This window comes from Sorex fumeus, unplaced genomic scaffold, assembly GCF_029834395.1.
Source record: "Sorex fumeus unplaced genomic scaffold, SorFum_2.1 ptg000125l, whole genome shotgun sequence".
In the NCBI taxonomy this organism is placed as follows: domain Eukaryota; kingdom Metazoa; phylum Chordata; class Mammalia; order Eulipotyphla; family Soricidae; genus Sorex; species Sorex fumeus.
This window is the reverse complement of record NW_026606182.1, coordinates 5,120,951-5,140,384: the sequence shown is the minus strand read 5'-3', so window position 1 is coordinate 5,140,384 and position 19,434 is coordinate 5,120,951. Positions and strand designations below refer to the sequence as shown.

The following is a 19,434-nucleotide window of genomic DNA, read 5'->3' as shown; positions in this document are numbered from 1 at the left end:
CGGCCCATCCCACTTTTCCAGCACCTCCCTAGACTCGATACATATCATCAGGTCTCTCAGGGAACCTCAAAATGCACGTAGGAGGAAAAGGAGGGCCCCAGATGCCAAGACCCACACCTGGAACGCCATGAAGGAAGGGAAGAACCCGGAGGGAGACCCACACCTGGAACCGCAAGAAGAAGGGGAGAGCCCGGCATGGAGACCACACCTGGAACTGCAGGAGGAAAGGAAGAGCCCATCATGGAGACCCATACCTCATCCAGAGAATCATCTTTGTCCTGGCAGACTGCAAGCAGATAGATGGAGGCCCTTAAGACCATGGGCGGAGGGTGCTCACCCTGGTCCTGCAGAGACAGGAGGAAGCTTTGCACGGCCACAAACAGCTCTGCTTCCGAAACAAACCTGTTGAACGGGAGAGTCTGAGGAAAAAGGGCAGAGATAACCGCTTGCCTTCCTACATCCACCCTCAGCCACCGCTTTTCTGTCCCAGCATTTCCATGGTGTGACAACACTTTGCACAAAATACATGCTGTTTCTTCTCAGGACCGTCACATGTGCACAGAAGATAGTCCTATGCCTGGTGCACGGCCATTATGAACCAGGGACTCCTGACTCACCCCTCGGAGTGAACCAGCACTGTGAGTGAGAAGGATGCTGCTTCTGGGGCTCAGGAGGCCGCATCTCCTGCTATCATGAAAGTGTATCCAAGGGGCTACTTTCTAAGGGAGAGGCCTATGCAAGGAAGAATGGCAGCAAGGAGACTGACTTTTCACTGTAACACCTCTTTAGACCCTTTGAATTTTCTACCATGAATATATATCACATGGAGTACCTAAGAAAAATTAGACATAGGTGTTGATCACTTGATATTCCGTTACTCATTGATTTGCTCAGGCGAGCGCCAGTAACGTCTCCGTTCATCCCTGTTGCGTGCTAGCGTAGCCCAATGGCATCTGCTCATTATAGGAACATGAAGAGCCTCAAACCAATCATTCAGGGTCTTGACGAAGAAGTCTGATCATCTCGTAGGTGGGCGTCCACGCGATCTTTTGACGTCCCGTGGAATCCAGTCGGTAATGGCTCTAGTCCAGCGGTCGTCTCTAAATCTCATTACGTGTCCAGCCCATCTGATTTTCGATGCCTTGGCAAACAAGACAGCGTCCCTGATTCTTGACCGTTGACGGAGATCGGAACTCCAGATTCTTTTTCTCATTTGAGTGAAGCGTGATACTCCAAGCATAGCTCTTTCGATGCCTCTTTGAGAAACCCGAATAGCATTCTCATCCTGTTTTCATAGGCCCAGGTCTCTGAGGCGTATTTTAATGCAGGAAGAACAGTGGAATCGAAGAGATGTGCTTGGAGCTAGAGGTTCTTCATCCTCTTAGTTATTTCTTTGATGCTCTTGAAGGCGTTCCAAGCCGCTCTCTTCCTCCTGCGCAGCTCGGGTGCCAGGTCATTTGTCATGTTGACTTCTCGACCTAGATATACGTAGCTGTTGCATTCGGAGATGGCTGTTCTGTTGAGAGTAAATGGAATGTCAGGAACAAGACTGTTTCTCATGAACATTGTCTTTGTGAGATTCAACTGTAATCCGACCTTTCCACACTCACAGTCGAAGTCGGCCAGCATTTGTGCCGCTTGGCTGATGTTTGGTGTTATTAGAACGATGTCATCAGCAAAGCGGAGGTGGTGAAGTTGCCGACCATCTACCTTCACTCCCATTCCTTCCCATTCCAGTCGTCGCATGACGTTCTCGAAGGTGGCACTGCAGTGTTTCGGTGAAATAGTATCACCCTGCCAAACCCCTCTCTTGACATGGATGATCACTTCTTTGTAGAATGGTGAGATCCTGGTAGTGAATCCATAATACAGCTCATGGAGGATCCTGATGTATTGAGTTTGAATGCCCTGATTGGCTAGGGCTTCGATGACTGCTTCTGTCTCAACAGAATCAAAGACCTTCTTTAAATCAATGAACGTTAGACAGAGCGGCATCTTGAACTCCCGAGAAACCTCAATGAGCTTGGTTATCGTGTGGATACGGTCGATGGTGCTGAATCCTTTGCGGAACTCGGCTTGCTCGCATGGTTGTCCTTCATCTAGTGTTCTGCCAGTCCTATTCAGGATGACTCGAGTGAACAGCTTGTAGATGACAGACAATAGGCAGATTGGGCAATAGTTGCCAATGTCATGGATGTCTCCTTTCTTGTATAGTAGTACAGTCCTGCTGGTTTTCTACTGGGATGGAACCTTGCATTCAGACAGGTAGAGTGTGAAGAGCCGAGCCAGTGTATTGATGAGTACTGACGGTAGGTTCTTCAGGTGTTCAGGTCTGACCTTGTCTGGGCCAGGTGCTCTTTGTTTCTTTACCTACGAGATGGCGTGTCGGATTTCAGAAGGGAGAACGTTGGGAACAAAATAATCCATCCTGCGGAATTTGGTATGTGGGGAACTGGCTATTAAAGAGATCTGAGTAGAAGTCATGAATAATCTTCTCCATTGCCCTTCTGGAAGATGTGATAGATCCATCAAGACGTCGGAGGGCAGTCATCTCGGTCTTGCAGTTGGTGAAGGACAGGCGGGCGTTACAAATGCTTTTCCTGGCTTTTGCCGCATCTACCAGCACTGCTGCTCTTCTGTCTTTGAGGTCTTCCTTGATCACTTCTCTGCACTGTTTTGTGAGCTCGGACGTTCGCTTGCGGTTGCCTGAGGCATGCGCCAAGCCACATTGGCAAATAAGCTCAAAAGTGTTCGAAGACAGGAGTTTTTTTGTGGTTATCTCTCTCTTGGCGTTCCTCACACAATCATGGAGGTGCTGAACTAGTCGATCGTATTCCTTGTCGATGTTGCCAATGACGGCATCTTCCCATGTTGCCGCAACAGAGCGAAAGAGCTCCCAGGTGGTGGTTGTTCTGGGAGTTCTCTTCTTAAACTTTGCATTCCTTTCTCCTCGCTCTGTGAAGTGGAATTTTGCACGACGGAGACGGTGGTCTGATCCCATTTGGAATTTTGGGATTACAGCAACATCAGTCAGGCAAAACTATCCATTGAATATGATGTGGTCAATTTCATTGTGGAAATTGACAAAGGTGTTAGAACATTATATAACTAAAACCCAATCATAAACAACCTTGTAACTGTCTATCTCACTGATTCAATAAAATATTTTTTAAAAAATACAATATATAATAAGTATTTTAAAAATACAATACATAACAAAACAAGTATTTTAAAAATAATTAAAAAGGGTCATATAGAGCAGGAATGTAGCTTAGCAGAGGAGCTCTTGTTGAGGTCCGGGATTCAATCCCAGCAATAATTAACTAAAATAAAATTAAAATGGGTAATGCTGGAGAATGAGTCTCATTCTCCACCGCCCCTATCCAGGCCCTGCTTCTCTATTTTGTTCCTTCGGTGGTCAGGGTGGACTCTGTCGCTCGCTTGCTTGTTTGTTGCTTGCTTGTTGGCTGGCTAGCCAGCTTGCTTGCTTGCTTGCTTGCTTTGCTGACTTGCTTATTGACATGAACTCACTTTTTTTTAAATGTATTCATTATTTTTTGGACAAACCGGAAGGCTACCGAATGTAATCTGCCCACATGGCAGAGTCTGGCAAACTCCCAGTGGCGTACCCAATATGCCAAATATCAGTAACAAGGATGGGTCTCATTCTCCTAAGCCTGAAACAGCCTTGAATATGGTACTTTTTAAAAATCTCAGGGCTAGGAAGGAGACGTTACTGGGGCCTGCTTGAGGCAATCGACGAACAACAGGATGGTCGTGGTCGTCGTGGGTAATGCTAAGCACTGTAGATCATAAACAACACCTCAAAATAGAAGAGAGACAGAAGAGAAATATAGGAAAAATTAGAAATCTGAACAAAGTTTGGTTAATAGTAACATACCCTTCCATGTATGGTAAAATGACTGTCAACAGAGGTGTAAGACCACTCACTAGGAAAAAAATTCTTTTAAATAAATGATTTGAGAAATCGGGTATGCACATGCAAAAGAATGAAGCTGGGAGGAGTGACAGTACTTGGGCCCTAACCACTAACAGGAATGACCTCAGAGCACTGAGGTGGGAGTAGCCTACCCTTTTGCACCCTACCCAGTCCCACCAAATATAGACCAAAATAGGGATGATAAAAGTATTGGCAAGAAAGCAAACCACAACCCTCCCATGTTGCTGTGATAATAAAATGGTGCAGTCGTTTTGGAAAACAGTTTAGAATTTTCTCAAAAAGTTCAAAAGCAGGCCAGGGATGCAGCTCGAACAAAGCAGTCAAACACTTGCTTTGCATGCGTCAGCCCCTGGATTTGATCCCCAGAACCACACACGCGCACACACACATAATAAGGAAAAGAGAGCTTTTAAAAACAGACTTACCATATGAGTCTTTGATTCTATTTCTGGCACATGCCAGAAAAGAACAGAAAACAAAACCTCAAATAAATACAAGTACACAGCATCGCCATTAAGGTGAAAATAGCCCAGATGTTCACAAATGGTTGAACAAATTACGGCATATACATGTAATGATATACTATCCAGGCATAAGAGTAATGAACGGGGGACCAGAGAGGTAATAAAGGAGAGAAGGTGCTTGTCTTGCATGTGGCTGACCCTGGTTCGGTTCCTCACTTGACTGCCCACAGCTTGGGCAGTCAGGAATAGCCCCCGAGTGCTGCCGGGTATAGTCCAACTCCCCATGCACAGAAAATCCGGAATGTGGCAGTGCAGCTCAGGGGCAGAGCAGCTGCCTTGCATGTGTTTTCTGGGTTCGATTCCTGGAACTGCTTTTTTTAAAAAAGGATACATCCCATCAGTACAATACTAACTGGATGAACTTCAAAAACATCTGAAGTGAAACCAGACACAGAAGGTAACATACTGCGATTCCACGCACAGGAACTGTTTGGCGTAGCTCCGTCCAGAGACAGAAGTGGCTGCCGCTCCCCAGAGAGCAATGGCAGGAGCAAGGCAGCGCAGCCTAACGGGCAAAGGGCTGACTCGGGAACGCGGTGAATGTTTCCGAAGCCTGTGGCCTAGAGGTGGGGATTGTATAACACCGTGGATAGCAGTTAAGTCCTGCCTGTAAGATGGTCATTTGAACCAGGGGCGCAGCTCAGTGGATGTGTATCTCCGGGGGGAAATCTCCACGGTGTCCCCGCACCAAGCGCGATCCCAAGAGCTCTGATAGTTTGTTGAGTTTTGTTCGTTTGCTTTGGGTCACACTTCCTCCTGGCTCCTAACTCAGGGATCATTCCTGGTAAGGCTTGGGGGGCTACGTGGGGTGCCGGGGTTCGAACCTGGATCTGTCACATGCAAGGCTGTCCGATGGTTCTGGCCCCAGAGCTCTGCGTGTGAGCCTGGCAGCTCTGCCCTCTGGGACCCCTGGTGGTGTAAGTGATTTCCAGCTGCACCACAGCGGATGGGTGGAATCAGCAGGGGTCGTGAGTACCAGAACTAAAGATTTGCCACAGCTGGAAGCACACGTGAGCATCTGCCAACCCCTGGATACCCGGAGGCTGTTTGCCCCAACTGTGAGCGCAAGCTACAGCAGGCACGAGTGTAAGGCCCACAGCCACAGTGGGCGCTGCTGCCCAGGATGCGAGACCTGGTGGGCACCCCTGCCCAGCGGGTACCACAGAGGGGTGCAACAAGGAAGGGACGCGGCGGGGGGGGGTGTGTAAGAAGACTAAGGAAATTCAATTTAAAATTTAAAAAGTTTAAAAAAAAATTTAAAAAGTTTAAATGGTTAATTGTATCTAATGTGAATTTTTACCTTAATATAAAAGTTCAAAGCTTAAGAAAGAACATTCCATTGAAATCAAGTTTTTAATACACTGAAAGGCAAGTCTATTATTTTGAGGTTTGGGGCCATACTTGGGTGCTCAGGGCTCGCTCCTGGCAGGGCTCGGCAGTGGGACCATCTGCAGTGCTGGGGACTGGATGAGAGGCGGCCGCATGCAAGGCAAGCACCTTAACCCCTGTACATCTCGCCAGCCCATGAGAGGTGATTCTTAGAACAGCGGAAACTGTTCGCATTTTTTTTTTTTTTTTTATGAATACAGGCAACACCCTCAAGGATGCCAAGAGATTCTTCTCAGCAGTGTAGGCCTCAGTCTCATCCTTTGTCTGGACGGCAGCCCACACTCCAGATGTGAGCCTGGATATCTCTCAGGAATAGAAGTCAGTCCCCAGGGCCCCTGTGTCCCCAGTGTCCAGCACCAGAGGTGGGGAGGATGCCTGTGACTACCGACTGGAACCAGACCAGCGGCCCCTGCCTTGAGCACTGACCTGTCCTTGTGGAGGAAGGCCAGGTAGAAGAGCAGCAGGAGGCAGTACTGGCTGTGGTGGCGGTCGTCTGGCAGGTGGGCCAGGATCTCGGGAGCCCTGCTTCTCAGCTGTGGCAGCCCGTGCTGCAGGAGCTCCGCAACCGCAGAGAGTTCTGGAGGGACAGCAGAAGGCGCAGAGAGAACCGCAGACCCAGCGAGTGGGACGGAAGGGACCTGCAGGGCGAAGGGAAGGGAGCATCCCCTCCCAGGACCCAACCCCGACTCACTGCCCGCCTCCGCCAGAGCACAGGCCACCTCGGCAGCGGCAGCAGCTCGGGGAGGCGCCCGCCTCACCTTCTGGGGAAGAAGGCCCAGTCTGCTCGGGGGCCGACAGCAGGTTGAGGCACATGCAGTACAGGAACTTGCAACACGCCTGGCTGAGGGCTGAGTGACTTCAAGGGAGAAGCAGAGAGAACACAAGACAGGACACTGGGGGGCCCCCCAGGAAGAGCTCAGCGGCAGCATCCACCTTGCAGGGATGAGGTGGTACCATCCCACTGATCAAGTGCGCTCCAGTGACGCCACCAAAGTGTGTGGTCTCCTGGGCACCACAACCAAAGGTGTGACCCGGGCATGTGCCGACACTACCGAAAGTGTGCCAGCACCAAAACCAAGTGTGTGATTCCTGGTCATTGCAACAACAAAAAAAGGAGCAAGCAGACGCTGATGCCCAGGACAAGCCAGCCCCACTGTCTTGTGCCTGAGTGCAATGAAATTCTAATTCTGGTATCAGCAGAGGAGGTCCAGAGCTGACCGTGGAGTCAGTGTGGGATCTGCTGCCTGGAGCTGTGGCCATAAAGGAATTTGCTAAAAAATTTTACAGACAAAAATTAATCAATTTAACAAAACATAAAAAGTGCTCCTGCCTTAGGAAAGGGCGAGAGTTCTAGAAACAGAGGAAGCTACTGCCCCAGCCAGCGCCAAGGTGTCCCACAAACACCCAGAATCCTGACGACCCTCCATTGGCTCCTGAACTCTGGGTGCCCCAGCAGGCCGGAGGGCCTGAAGGAGAGCCAGGCACCACACTGCCCTCCCCCTCAGCTGCGGGGTAACAGGGGATGAGGGGGTGGGGTGGGGGTAGGGGGCCTCTGGCTCAGAAACGCAGAGGAGGTAGAAATACATGGGAAGGCACAGACATTGGCCTACAAACCTAGATGGAGACTAGGATAGCAAGTTCTTTTGCTCTTGGGGTGGGGTGGCAGGATGGGACACACCTGTGGTACCCAGGGGTATACTCCTGGCTCCATGCTCAGAGGTCACGCCTGACAGTGCTCAAGGGGCCAGAAACAGTAATGGGAACTGAACAGCGTCAACAATGTGAGTCAACGCTTGCAATATGTCTCTGCCCTGACGTAGCAATCTCTACTCTGCATCTCTGCATAAACCCCCCTAGGATTGCCCAGCTGGCCGGCTGCGTCAGAGCATGGCCTCTTGACGGAGACTGCAGCTCCTAGCCTCTGAGGGCTCTGAGGGCCTTTGCCAACCCCCATCTGTAAATGGGGTGAGGGGGGAAAACGATCTCCAAGCACCATGACATTTTTGAGGCGACAGGTGTCCTTCCAAGCCTCACAGGAATGACGCTGTGCCAGCACCACATCAAATATAACCCACAGAAATGTGGCTGATGCAGGCCACCAGTTGCTGAGCGATCTGACATGTGTCTCCAGGGTCCCAGGACTAAAATACACCAGTCCGTCAGTTCCGCTCATCCAAAAATTTCCAGGGGAAGCCGAACCCTGGCCTTTTTTCTTGGGAGCATACCTCTGGTCACTGCAGAACCTGGCCTTCAGCTCCAGGGTCAGTCGGATGAAGGACGAGGCGGCTTGGGAGAAGTGGGAAGAAAACCAGAGTGGTTTCAACTGGACATGTTACCAAGCTCCCCAAGCTGAGTGGTACCAAAAATATGACAGACCAAGGTTCAAGTTTTGCCCCATGCCTGTAGCAGGGAGATGGGAAACTTTCTTTTACCATCCTTGAGACTCACTTTGGATCTCTACACCTCACAGGTCGTTCGTTGTGTAATTGAGATCAATGTAAACAGAACATCTAGCAAATGCTGGGCCCAGAGGAGATGCTGAGGAACTGTTCATCCCATTCCTCCCTGAGTTACCCTCCACTACAATCTGGTGCAACTGGCAACCACCTGGGAAAGACACATCTGCTCATTCTAGCCCTTCTCCCAGTCTGGTAGGAAACGAGCCAGTTTTAGACTCATTCCTGGGGCTAAAGCACATATTCAGCAAGGAAAGAATTTCTGAGTTTCAGGGCCACTTTCTGGGACTGTAGCTTTAACCCATGACATGCCTTCAGCTTGCCTGTTAGAAGCCCCTGAGCGGGGAACAGACCCTGAGCATCACGAGACGTGGCCACATCTGATTCCTGGTCCATACTAATCCAAGCAGGATCTGTCTCAGAATCTGAGCATATCCTGCCCCTTCTTTAAGGCACGACAAAGCCCACATTCTTCACCTGGCAGCAAGGCTCTGCATGACTGAGCCCTGGTGTCTCTCCAGGAATAGATGTGACAGGAATCTAAGACAGTACTGGACAACAACGGTGAGCAGAGCAAAGAGATTAAGAAGCAATCCTATGGGCTGGAGCGATAGCACAGCTGTAGGGCGTTTGCCTTATAAGCAGCCAACATGGCTGACCCGAGTTCGATTCCTCCGCCCCTCTCGGAGAGCCCGGCAAGCTACCGAGAGTATCTCGCCCACACGGCAGAGCCTGGCAAGCCACCCGTGACGTATTCTATATGCCAGACACAGTAACAACAAAGTCTCCAATGGAGACGTTACTGGGCCCGTTCGAGCAAATCGATGAACAATGGGAGGACCGTGACCTATGATGCAATTTCCCTGAGCCGGATCCTTAGCATAGGACGTTGGTGACGTTGGTGATGACTGTGGGGAGGGATTCAGTGTCTCCCGTTTCCATCAGCAGAATGGGAACAAACGCTTCACAGCACCGCCCGCGCCCCCCCCCCCCAAGGGTTTGCCAAGGCCTCAATGACTTCATACATGTAAAGCATCCAAATCTCTTCTCTGGGCCAGAGATATGGCTGAAGAGCACGTGCCTAGCACATGAGAGGCTCTGCCATGCTGGGGGGCGGGGGGGGGGGGGGACAGAGATTATGGGAACAATAGAGACAGGTGTACTATGCATCCGAACTGGATGGATTCAGAGAAGCAGCAGGAATTCTGAGAAGTGCCTCTCCGGACTTTGGATTGCTGGCTGATGTTTTTTCTTTGCACTGAGCCCTGGGTCGAGCACGGCTGCTGATTCTGAACAAACTGGGGAACTTCCCATACATGGCTATGCACTCAGTAAACACTCGGAACAGCTGTCAGAGACGCCCGCCTCCCTCCTGACTCGACGTCTGCACGCTGCCTACCGAGCTTTTTGGAGAACTTCTCCTTCATGTGAGGAACGATGATAAAGAGGCTGTGTAGAACCGACAGGAAAACTTCCATCACGCCTGGGTGGGTCATCTTCTCCGAGTATCTCTGCAAAGAATCCAACACACCAGAACTGAAAAAGAAAAGGCACCAGCCAAACCGGAACGGCAGACCTGAGAGGAGCGAACAGGCTGCAGGACAGACCTTCCTGGGGCAGCCGAGGTCTGATCCTGGGGACCCCGCACTATGTCACAACCTTGGTGGCACTTGGAGGGCCACATAGAACCTGGACCCCGTGCATCCCTTGGAGCTATCTCGGCAATCCAGCCCCATCTGTAACAAGTAAAGAACAGCCTGAAATTCCTTTCCTGCTTTATGAGGAACGAGCCCCAGTTTTTCCCCTTCGGAGATGCTCATGATTTGATTTTTCTTTTTTATTTGGGTCACACCCAGTGGTGCTCAGGGCTGTCTCCTGGCTCGGTGCTCAGGAATCACTCCTGGTGGACTCAAAGAGACCATATGGGATGCCGGGGATATACATACACACACACCCAATGATTATGAATAACTGTAAACTACAGTGTCAATAATTTTTTTTTTTGCTTTTTGGGTCACACCCGGCGGTGCTCAGGGGTTACTCCTGGCTCATGCACTCAGGAATTACTCTTGGCGGTGCTCGGGGGACCATATGGGATGCTGGGAATCGAACCTGGGTCGGCCATGTTGACTGCGTGCAAGGCAAACGCCCTACCCACTGTGTTATCGCTCCAGCCCCAATAATTTTTTTTGGGTAGGGCGTTTGCCTTGCACACGGCCAACATGGCCGACCCGAGTTCGATTCCTCCGCCCCTCTCGGAGAGCCCGGCAAGCTACCGAGAGGATCTCGCCCGCACGGCAGAGCCTGGCAAGCTCCCCGTGACGTATTCGATATGCCAGACACAGTAACAACAAAGTCTCCAATGGAGACGTTATTGGGCCCGCTCGAGCAAATCGAGCAAATAATTTTTTTTAAAATAATAATAATGAAAACTAGGATCAGGGTTGTAGCTGAGTGTAAAGCTCCTGACTTGCATTCTAAGATGCTGGATTTGAACCTTGGCACCCCCTGCGGCCCACAATGATAATAACTAGCATCCATGCTCCTGTCTCTATGGTCACAGCATTAATAAATAATATAGCTCTCGAGCTGCTTTCACGTTTCTCACCCTGTCATATTTATCGTGTGACCTTTCGGCTTTAAGGAAGCCTGAAGGAGCAGGCAGAGGTCTGGGCTGAGAGCAAAGAAACTGGGGTTTTAGTTCAAGCTCTGCCCAGAGTCATGTGCTGGCGGGCCAGTTCCTCTCCCTCAGCATCTCCATTCTCTGCCAGTAAGCATTTGTGGCCTAGGCTCTTTTGTCTCTAAATTTGAAAATGTAAATATTATCATTAAAGAAAATGTGCAAGATACAAAATTCCAGAAAGCACAGTGCTCGCCTCTCTGTCTCCCTCCTTCCTTCCCTCTCTCCCTGCCCAACATCCCTCTGTCATCCCATTTTCTCCTTAAAATTAGTGCCTTCGTCCTCTCTGACTGAAACTCTTTTACTTCAGTTAAAAAAAAAACTGGTAAGGGGATGGTTTTGGAATTATGTGCAGGAGAAACCATAGTTAACAATACTGTAAATAACAGAAACTTAATCCTAAGCATTTTTAAAAAGCAGTAATACAACGGTCCTAGATTTGGTTTCATAATACATAGTCCTCCCGTTGTTCATCGATCTGCTCGAGCGGGCCCAGTAACATCTCCATTTTGAGACTTGTTGTTACTGTGTTTGGCATATCAAATACATCACGGGGAGCTTGCCAGGCTCTGCTGTGCAGGCGAGATACTCTTGGTAGCTTGCTGGGCTCTCCGAGAGGGGAGGAGGAATTAAACCCGGCTCGGCCAGGCTGGCTGCGCACAAGGCAAACGTCCTACCGCTGTGCTATCGCTCCAGCCCTCATAATACATAAATTACATTTTAAATATAATGGTGGTCCTCCCGTTGTTCATCGATTTGCTCGAGCGGGCCCAGTAACGTCTCTATCGTGAGACTTGTTGTTACTGTGTTTGGCAAACTGAATACGTCACGGGTAGCTTGCCAGGCTCTGCCATGCGGGCGAGATACTCTCGGTAGTTTGCCGGGCTCTCTGAGAGGGGCGAAAGAACTGGAGGAATCGAACCGGGCTCGGCCGGGCCGGCTGCGCGCAAGGCAAACGCCCTACCCCTGTGCTGTCGCTCCAGCCCATAAATAATCCTGTATTTAGCTCGACTGCATTATAAATCTAAGGGGAAGGCAGGACAGCTGAGGGAACCACTGTTACCTGCCTATGGGTCAGTGCTGCACCCAAAGCAATGGCACTTTTGAGAAGCCGGAAGGCAGAGGTTCACAAAGACCAGAGGGTGCCCCTGCTGCCCCCTACTGGTGAGAGGGTGTTTTCGAGCGTCACCCCAAGTAAGAGACTTAATAGAATGGCTAGTTGGAGGGAGCCCAGCACAGCGGGGTCTGCGTTGCCTGCTCCTGCGACCATCTCCGTCTCCAGAGAGTTGAAGAGGGTGCCGCACCCCATCTGCTCTCCGCAGAGTGGCCGCCTCACTGGGCTGAAAACGCACCATGCTCCCTAGCGCAGCTCGGAAGGCAGACATTTATCCCTTTCATTAGGCAGGACACACGGGTTCCAATCTCAATCGCAGGCCCGATGTGCACTTCCTGGGAGCCAAAGCCACAGCACATCAGGTAAAGCACCTGCCTTGCACGCAGCCAACCCAGGTTCCGTCCTGGCACCCCATACGGGCTCCTGAGCGTAGAGCCAGGAGTAACCCTTGAGCATTCTCTCTCTCTCTCCCTCTCTCTCTCCCTCCCTCCCAACCCCCTCCACCCCATACTTCGGTACTAGGGAGTCGCTCCTGGGGTGTCAGGATGGAAGCTGGTGTTCCCGTTCACCAAGCATGCACTCCAGGTCTCTGAAATATCTTCCAACACTGAGACAACATTAAGTTGGAGGGTGGCTATCAAAACATTTTTGAGTCATGGGAGAATTAGATGTTCATTAGATGATGAATACTTGCCACTCACATTATCTATCGATATTACAGCTTATTATTTTGATGTGGGGTCCACACTTAGTAGTACTCGGGACCACTCCTGGCTCAAGGGGCCATGCGGTGCTCTAGCCTGTTGAGCTATCCCCCCAGCCCTGCTTTCCTCTTTCCTAAAGACAGGGAGAGCCTGTCCAATGGAATGCTACCTTCTGTTTTCACCTTTTGTTTTGGTTTCTGGGTCACACGTGGCAATGCTGAGGGGACCATATTGGTGCTAGGGATTGAACCCAGGCTTCCTGCATGCAGAGCGTGTGCTCCAAGCCTCTTGAGCCATCTCTGGCTGCTACACTGTGCTTAAAAACACAGGAAAAGTGGGTGCCTGAGCACTGTAGGGCCCTTCAGAAGTCCAGCTGAGGGCCAGGAGACAGCTCGGAGGCTGAGTACAGGGCTGCGCACGGCCGGGCACGGCACAATCCTCCATCCCCTAAGCAATGAGCCAGAGCAGGCCCTGAGCACCTCTGGGTATGCTCCAAAACAAAACCCCCATCCCCCGCCGTCCAGCTAAGAGTCTCCTCTGCCTTGCATCTCTCAGCCTGGCTCCCATCTTTCTCCCCCCCCACCCCACCCCAAACTCAGCGCTGTTCACAGCTCGGCAAACCCACCAACACCATGGGGATACACAGGGAGTCACAGGCACTCAGAAGAAACTCGGAGAAGGCGTCTAGGGTGTCTTCCTTCTCGGCACTGGGTGCAGTGAATGGATTCTCCTGGGCAGAAGGTTCGCTCTGGAACTCCACAGCCAACCTGGAAATGAGAGTGTGAGGATAGCCATCACTTATACTATATAAATGTCACCTGCGGGCCCCTCGGAGGACGCCTGAGTTTCAGATCTTAGGAAAGCAGGCCCAGAAGCAGGACTGGAGAATCTCCAGGACGTCAAAGAGCATGGAAACACTGCTATTAACAGTATCAGAGTCCTGGCACCAATAAAAGAGAATTAAAACTTTTTTTTAAAGAAATTTTATTTATTTTTTGGCTTTTTGGGTCGCACCCGGCAATGCTCAGGGGTTACTCCTGGCTCTGCACTCACGAATTACTCCTGGCAGTGCTTGGGAGACCATATGGGATGCCAGAGATTGAACCCCGGGTCGGCTGTGCGCAAAGCAAATGTCCTCCCTGCGGTACTATTGCTCCGGCCCCTAGAGCTTCTTTGGAAGGGCCCCAATGAGGAGATAAGCTGTCCCCGGCACCTCTCCACTTGGGTCCTCAGCTCCTCTCCCACACTGTGGGACTCTTCTGCCCGACCCCATGGACCACACTGCCCTGCCGACTCCTGTGCATCTCTCTCCGTTCCCACCACTGCCCGCCCACCCGGGAACACAGTCCTCAGCTCGGGACGACCCAGTGACGCCCACGTCCATACACAGAACTGTCCCCTGCCTTTGCAAGAGGCAGGGCTTCCTGCAGGAAGATGGCCTTTCTGAGTGACCTTCCTACTCCGCTGTCCAGCACTGGGCCTGGCACTCTGTAGGTACAACAGATAATTTCTGACATGACCTGAGGTCACTGGAGACACATTCTTTGAACACCTGTGTGCGAGACGATCTGGGAGGAAGAGCAAAGCTAGGGAGACACCAGCTCACTGCACAGGATCACGAACCTCAAGCTGCCTGTCCTCAAGCCTCCTCACACCCTGTCCCAGCCCAAGGCCTCTCACAGTGCAGCAAAGCATCAGGAGTCACGTGCTCTTCTGGAACTCCTGCTGTCTGGGGACCCCCATCCCGCCTCCCGCGGACAACAGGGCCCCTCACCTGCAGGCATTTCTGAATCCCTCCAGAGTGCTCAGCAGGAACTCTCCCCTTCGGAGCAGGGCCTTCTCAGAATCTCTGCTGGAGGCACGGTTCTGAGGAGAGGACAGAGGGACTGACCGGTCAGGAGCTTCCTGGCCCCGACTGGGCTCGGAGGACCACACGCTTCCTCTCACACTGGAGTCTGGCACGCAGCTGAGCCCTCCAGGGAGAGCTGGGTTAGAGCGTGCTGGTCAGGAGAGCGGAGCCATCTTCTCTCCGAAGCACAGGACTGGCTCTTGGGCTAGCACACGCACAGCTGCCATGGGCTGCCGACAGCCTGACTGGCTGTAATGCCCGTGGAGATGACCTTGAAGCACAACCCCCTACCTCATCAGCTAAAAATGTTTCGGAATTTAATCGTGAACACAATCAGCACTTCACACGAGTAGTACCCTTTTCTGCTATTGTATGTCCACAAACTACTGAAAGTCAACAACGACATCATACTGCTCACTGGTCAGATTCTGAGATTTGAGTGAATGCAGCCACCTTAAATAATTTTGCGTGCATATTTACCAAACCTGCCTGAATGACATCAGGGATGAAGTGTGGTGGGCTTGGGTATAGACATTCTGGGATTTACTCTCCAGGCTGAGACACATGCTAGTTTGGGACCTTAGGAAATGACTTCAGTTTCCTTGATGGTAAGAATGAGGACAGTTGCTCTTCCGCTTCACAGGTCTGCATTTAGAAATATTATCATCTCACTGTAGGTATGCACGCATGAGAAAAGTTTTCAAGTGGTCTATAAAGGTAAGGCAATGCACTAGCTTCTAAAAACACTTTTCCGTGTGAGGCCCAGAAGATAAGGGCAGCGGGGCACTGACCAGAGGCTTCCTGTTCAGCAGGGTCTGGGAAAACTCTGCACACCGGCTCAGCATGGCCTCCAGCAAGGCCTGCAGCTCCCGGTACTGCACGGGTGGAGTACCCTGATGGTCCTTCCTGTGTAGAGAGAGAACAGCCGACCTAGACGGGGAAGGGAATGCCACCATGCAGCGGAGTGGGGTGCCTCACAGCATGAGTTGGGACGTAATGTGATTTTTTAAAAAATCCTTGCAGGGCTGGCATGACAGTACAGCCGGTAGGGTGCCTTGCACAAGGCCTACCCGGGTTCGATTCCAGGTACCCCATGTGGCCCCCCAAGCTCATCAGAAGTGGTCCCTGAGCACAGAGTCAGGAGTAAGCATTGCTGGGTGTGAGCCCAAAATAAAACAAATCCTTGCTTCAACACTTAGCTCGCTGCATGACCTGTGCACATTACTTACCTCTCTAATCCTCGATTTATTAATCTATTAAACAAGGTTTATTAAGAGCCATTATTGTTAACAACTCTCACTACTGTTACTCGGGTACAGAGGGTTTTCTGACAAGGGCCTCCTGATTTTTAAAGGACGAGCATTATCAAGAGCTCAAAGGGCCACAGCAACAGAACAGCGGGGAGGGCGGTTCGCCTTGCACGCGGCCAACCTGGGCTCTATCCTCGCCTCCCATATGGGCCCTCGAGCACTGCCAGGAGTAACCCCTGCGCATCTCTGTGTGTGATCCCAAAAGCAAAAAAAAAAAAAAAAAGCTCAAGTACAGCAAGCCACTAGTTTTGAAGTAAGTTACAAGTTCTCTTGGAGAAGAGATAACAGAATTGCTGTTCAGGAAACACGGATCAACAGGCAAATGCTGTCAAGATCCAAGTTTTATCTCACTATGAGGAATGGGGGGTGAGGGGGTCACACCTGGCAATGTCTGGGGCTTCGTCCTGGTTCTTTCTGCGCTCAGAGATCACAGCTGGTGGTGCGTGGGGACCATAAGAGATGCTGGGGACCCAACCCAGGTGTATCATGACTCCAACCTCTTGTGAGAAATAATTTCTTAGACTCAAATCTATATGTTGGTTTCCTTCATTATGCAAAAGTAGATCTTTCCTAATGGGTATGATTTGGCAGACTGGAACTAGAAACATCCATAGATTATTCTATGTAATTAAAGGTAACAGTTCTTGCAAACCCCCCCAAGTGCACTGCCAAGTCCTACTGAGTACGAACACGCACGTTCAGAGCAGGGAAAAGCTCCAGAGGTTACGGAAGAAGCGAGCGCCTCTTTCTTAGAGATTGTAAGCAGAAGGAAAACTCAATCATTATAAACTCAGGATAAATGCAAACAAATATCACCTGGGGTCTATTTATACACAAATATTCTAAAATTTCATTCACTGACTAGTCTAATTAGCACCTCCGACAAGCCAGGAACCAGTTCCAACTTTCCCCTTTACCTAACAGAGCTAGCTGTGTGGTGAACTGAAACTAGATTAAGATGACGTTGGGGTCAGGGTTGTGGCTCAGCCGCAGAGAACATGTCCTGCACGATGAGGCCCTGGAGTCTACCCTAGCACCACACGCAGGAGTTAAGCGACTGAAGGAGCCCTGGATGAGGTGTGAATTGGTCTGACTGGCTTCACGGGGATCTGCAGTAAACCACTGCTAGCTGGGTGACTTCACTTGACAGAAAAGTCTCTCACAGATCGGATGGCTGGATGTGTAAAAGCACCGATCCCCTCGAAAGGCTGCAGGGAAGAAGTCAGCTTTGAGTTCTTCGCTCCCATTGTCTGCTGTCAACCCTTGTCATGGCTTGGCTCTAGAGGCGTTATTCCAGTGTCTGCCTGTCTTCTCATGGACACCTCCCCTGTGTCTGCCCATGTCGCTGTACCGACCCTTGTCCTTATACAGAAGCCAGCCACTGGCTTTAGATTCCAAGCTTATGACTTCATCTTAAAGAGACTGCATTTACACAGGCCCTATTTCCGAATAAGGTCACGTTCACAGGCCCTTCGAGGACACAAGCTGTTGAGAGATGCTGTCCACACCAGTGTAGCGGCTAAGAGGAACCAAGGCCGGCGAGGGTGAGAAACTTCGCCAGACCCACCCCAGCATCTTTTCAGGCAATGACAGTAATCTGCTGGGAACTCCTGACACACGCAAAGCAAATTAGACAGCGAGGAGACTTGATTTCCTCTTACTTATTTCTAGAAGCTCGCACTTTCTGTCTACACTGGTCATCAAGCCCTGCCTCGATCATCAGTAAATCTGAGTCAGTAGTTCTCGCTCCTCACTCTTCCTTCCTTCCTAGACACCCTGTGAAGCCCTGCACCCCTCAGGAACCACCTCAGCAAACAATCTGGGTAGTTCAAGTCACAAGTTTAAAAAACAAAAAACAAACAAACAAAAACAGTGGATTAAGAACTCCTCCCTCCCCATTACTCTCCTCAATTTTTGTTTTGGGGCCACATCCAGCGGTGCCCGGTGCCCAGTGCTTACTGCTGGCTCAGCTCTTAGGACTGACTCCTGGCAGTGCTCGGGGGGAACATATGGGGTGCGGGAGAAATGGAACTCTGGTCAACTGTGTGCAAAGCAAGTGCCTCACGGGCCGCACTGTCACTTCAACCCCTACTCGCCACAACTCTACCTAACCAGCTCTCAGGCTTCTTCAAGCACGTGTCACCACCTGGAAGCTGCGGGGGCCAGTGGTAGCCCTCCGTGGGATCCCTTTCAGCCCGGAACCCCTGGCCCTGCTCCAAACCCAAACCCTCTCCTTCCTCAGAGTACCTCCGGCCAAGATGCTGGTCCCCCAAAACCGACCTCTGCCCTTCAGGAGGCTGCCAGCTCTGCTGCTGATCAGCACTGTTCTTATTTGGTGCCTTTGTTACCTGCTGGGTTACTCATCAGCCTCACTGGGCTTCATGGCCCAGATTTAGAGATACAAATCCACAAAAGGACAAAGGAGAGAAAGAGGCAACTGAAGTCATTGTTATGTAAATGTTATTTTTGTTTCAATTTTTAGAACTAACCTAGAGTCAAATCACAGACTTAAATCTGGTTACAGAAAGACTATAAATATTAACAACCTTTACAATGTAAAATTAAAGGTACAGCAAATTGACATTAAGAAGCAGAAGGCAGGGAGAAGGAGCTGGGGTCCTAATATACTCAGCCATGGGGGAAGACAAGAAGTAATGTTTCAAGTTGAGGGGGGGGAATTACAAGTTTTAAGTATTTTGAAGACATAAAATATTAAGTAGCAAAAATGCCAACAATATGTAAAGAATCTAAGAGGAGCTAAATCTGGTCTTTCTTACTGGCAAGACAATAAAGTATGCCCTAAGTTCACAAAGAAAAGAGCATTATAAGGATTCTGCTTAGAGATATAGGGATGACTCATCCGAACTGAAACCGAAGAAAGTTGCTTCCTTCAGGGGGTGGGTAGTGCGAGATGACCCCGCTCCATCCCAACCTTCTGTCCATCTCTGTCATCCAGTGAACCGTTCCCTTGTATTTTGAAAGGAACCCACTAGCGGCCTGGAGGAAAGGCGCAGTGGCTTAGAGCACCTGGCCTGCAAGCATATGGCCACCAGCCCACAATCCAGTGTCCCACATGCTCCGAGCACAATTGGCAATGCCACCATTAGAGGCTGGCAGCTCTGCAGTGATCCCTGGTGCCACAAGTGACTTCCAGCCATGACACAGGTGTGAGGACGTACCACAAAAGGGGAGTAACCACACGGACATGCAGGTATCGCAGGAAGGCAGCACCCCCTGGGGGGCACCGCTAGGAGAAGCTGTGCGCCTCCACGAGTGTGAATCCCAGGAATCGTGCACAGGAGCACCACCACAGAGAGCTCAGACCTTGGCGAGCGCCGTGGTCAGCCAAGGAACACAAGAGGCAAGGAAGGATTGTCCTCGGGAGCCTCAGGACGGGCGATCCTGGAGACACCTTGATTTCAGTCCAGTCATATTGATTTGTTTCCC

The 19,434-nt window shown here is 50.7% G+C and overlaps 1 protein-coding gene across 1 annotated transcript in view; it reads right to left on the bottom strand.

The window, feature by feature from the left end:
- The window catches only part of MEI1 (meiotic double-stranded break formation protein 1), a 55,127-nt gene that overhangs the window by 15,626 nt on the left and 20,067 nt on the right, over window positions 1-19,434 (bottom strand). Inside the window, 8 exon segments of the mRNA XM_056137477.1 lie at window positions 255-402; window positions 6,301-6,451; window positions 6,633-6,730; window positions 8,100-8,160; window positions 9,730-9,841; window positions 13,454-13,595; window positions 14,603-14,694; window positions 15,469-15,583. Of these exon segments, the coding sequence (XP_055993452.1) occupies window positions 255-402; window positions 6,301-6,451; window positions 6,633-6,730; window positions 8,100-8,160; window positions 9,730-9,841; window positions 13,454-13,595; window positions 14,603-14,694; window positions 15,469-15,583 (919 nt within the window).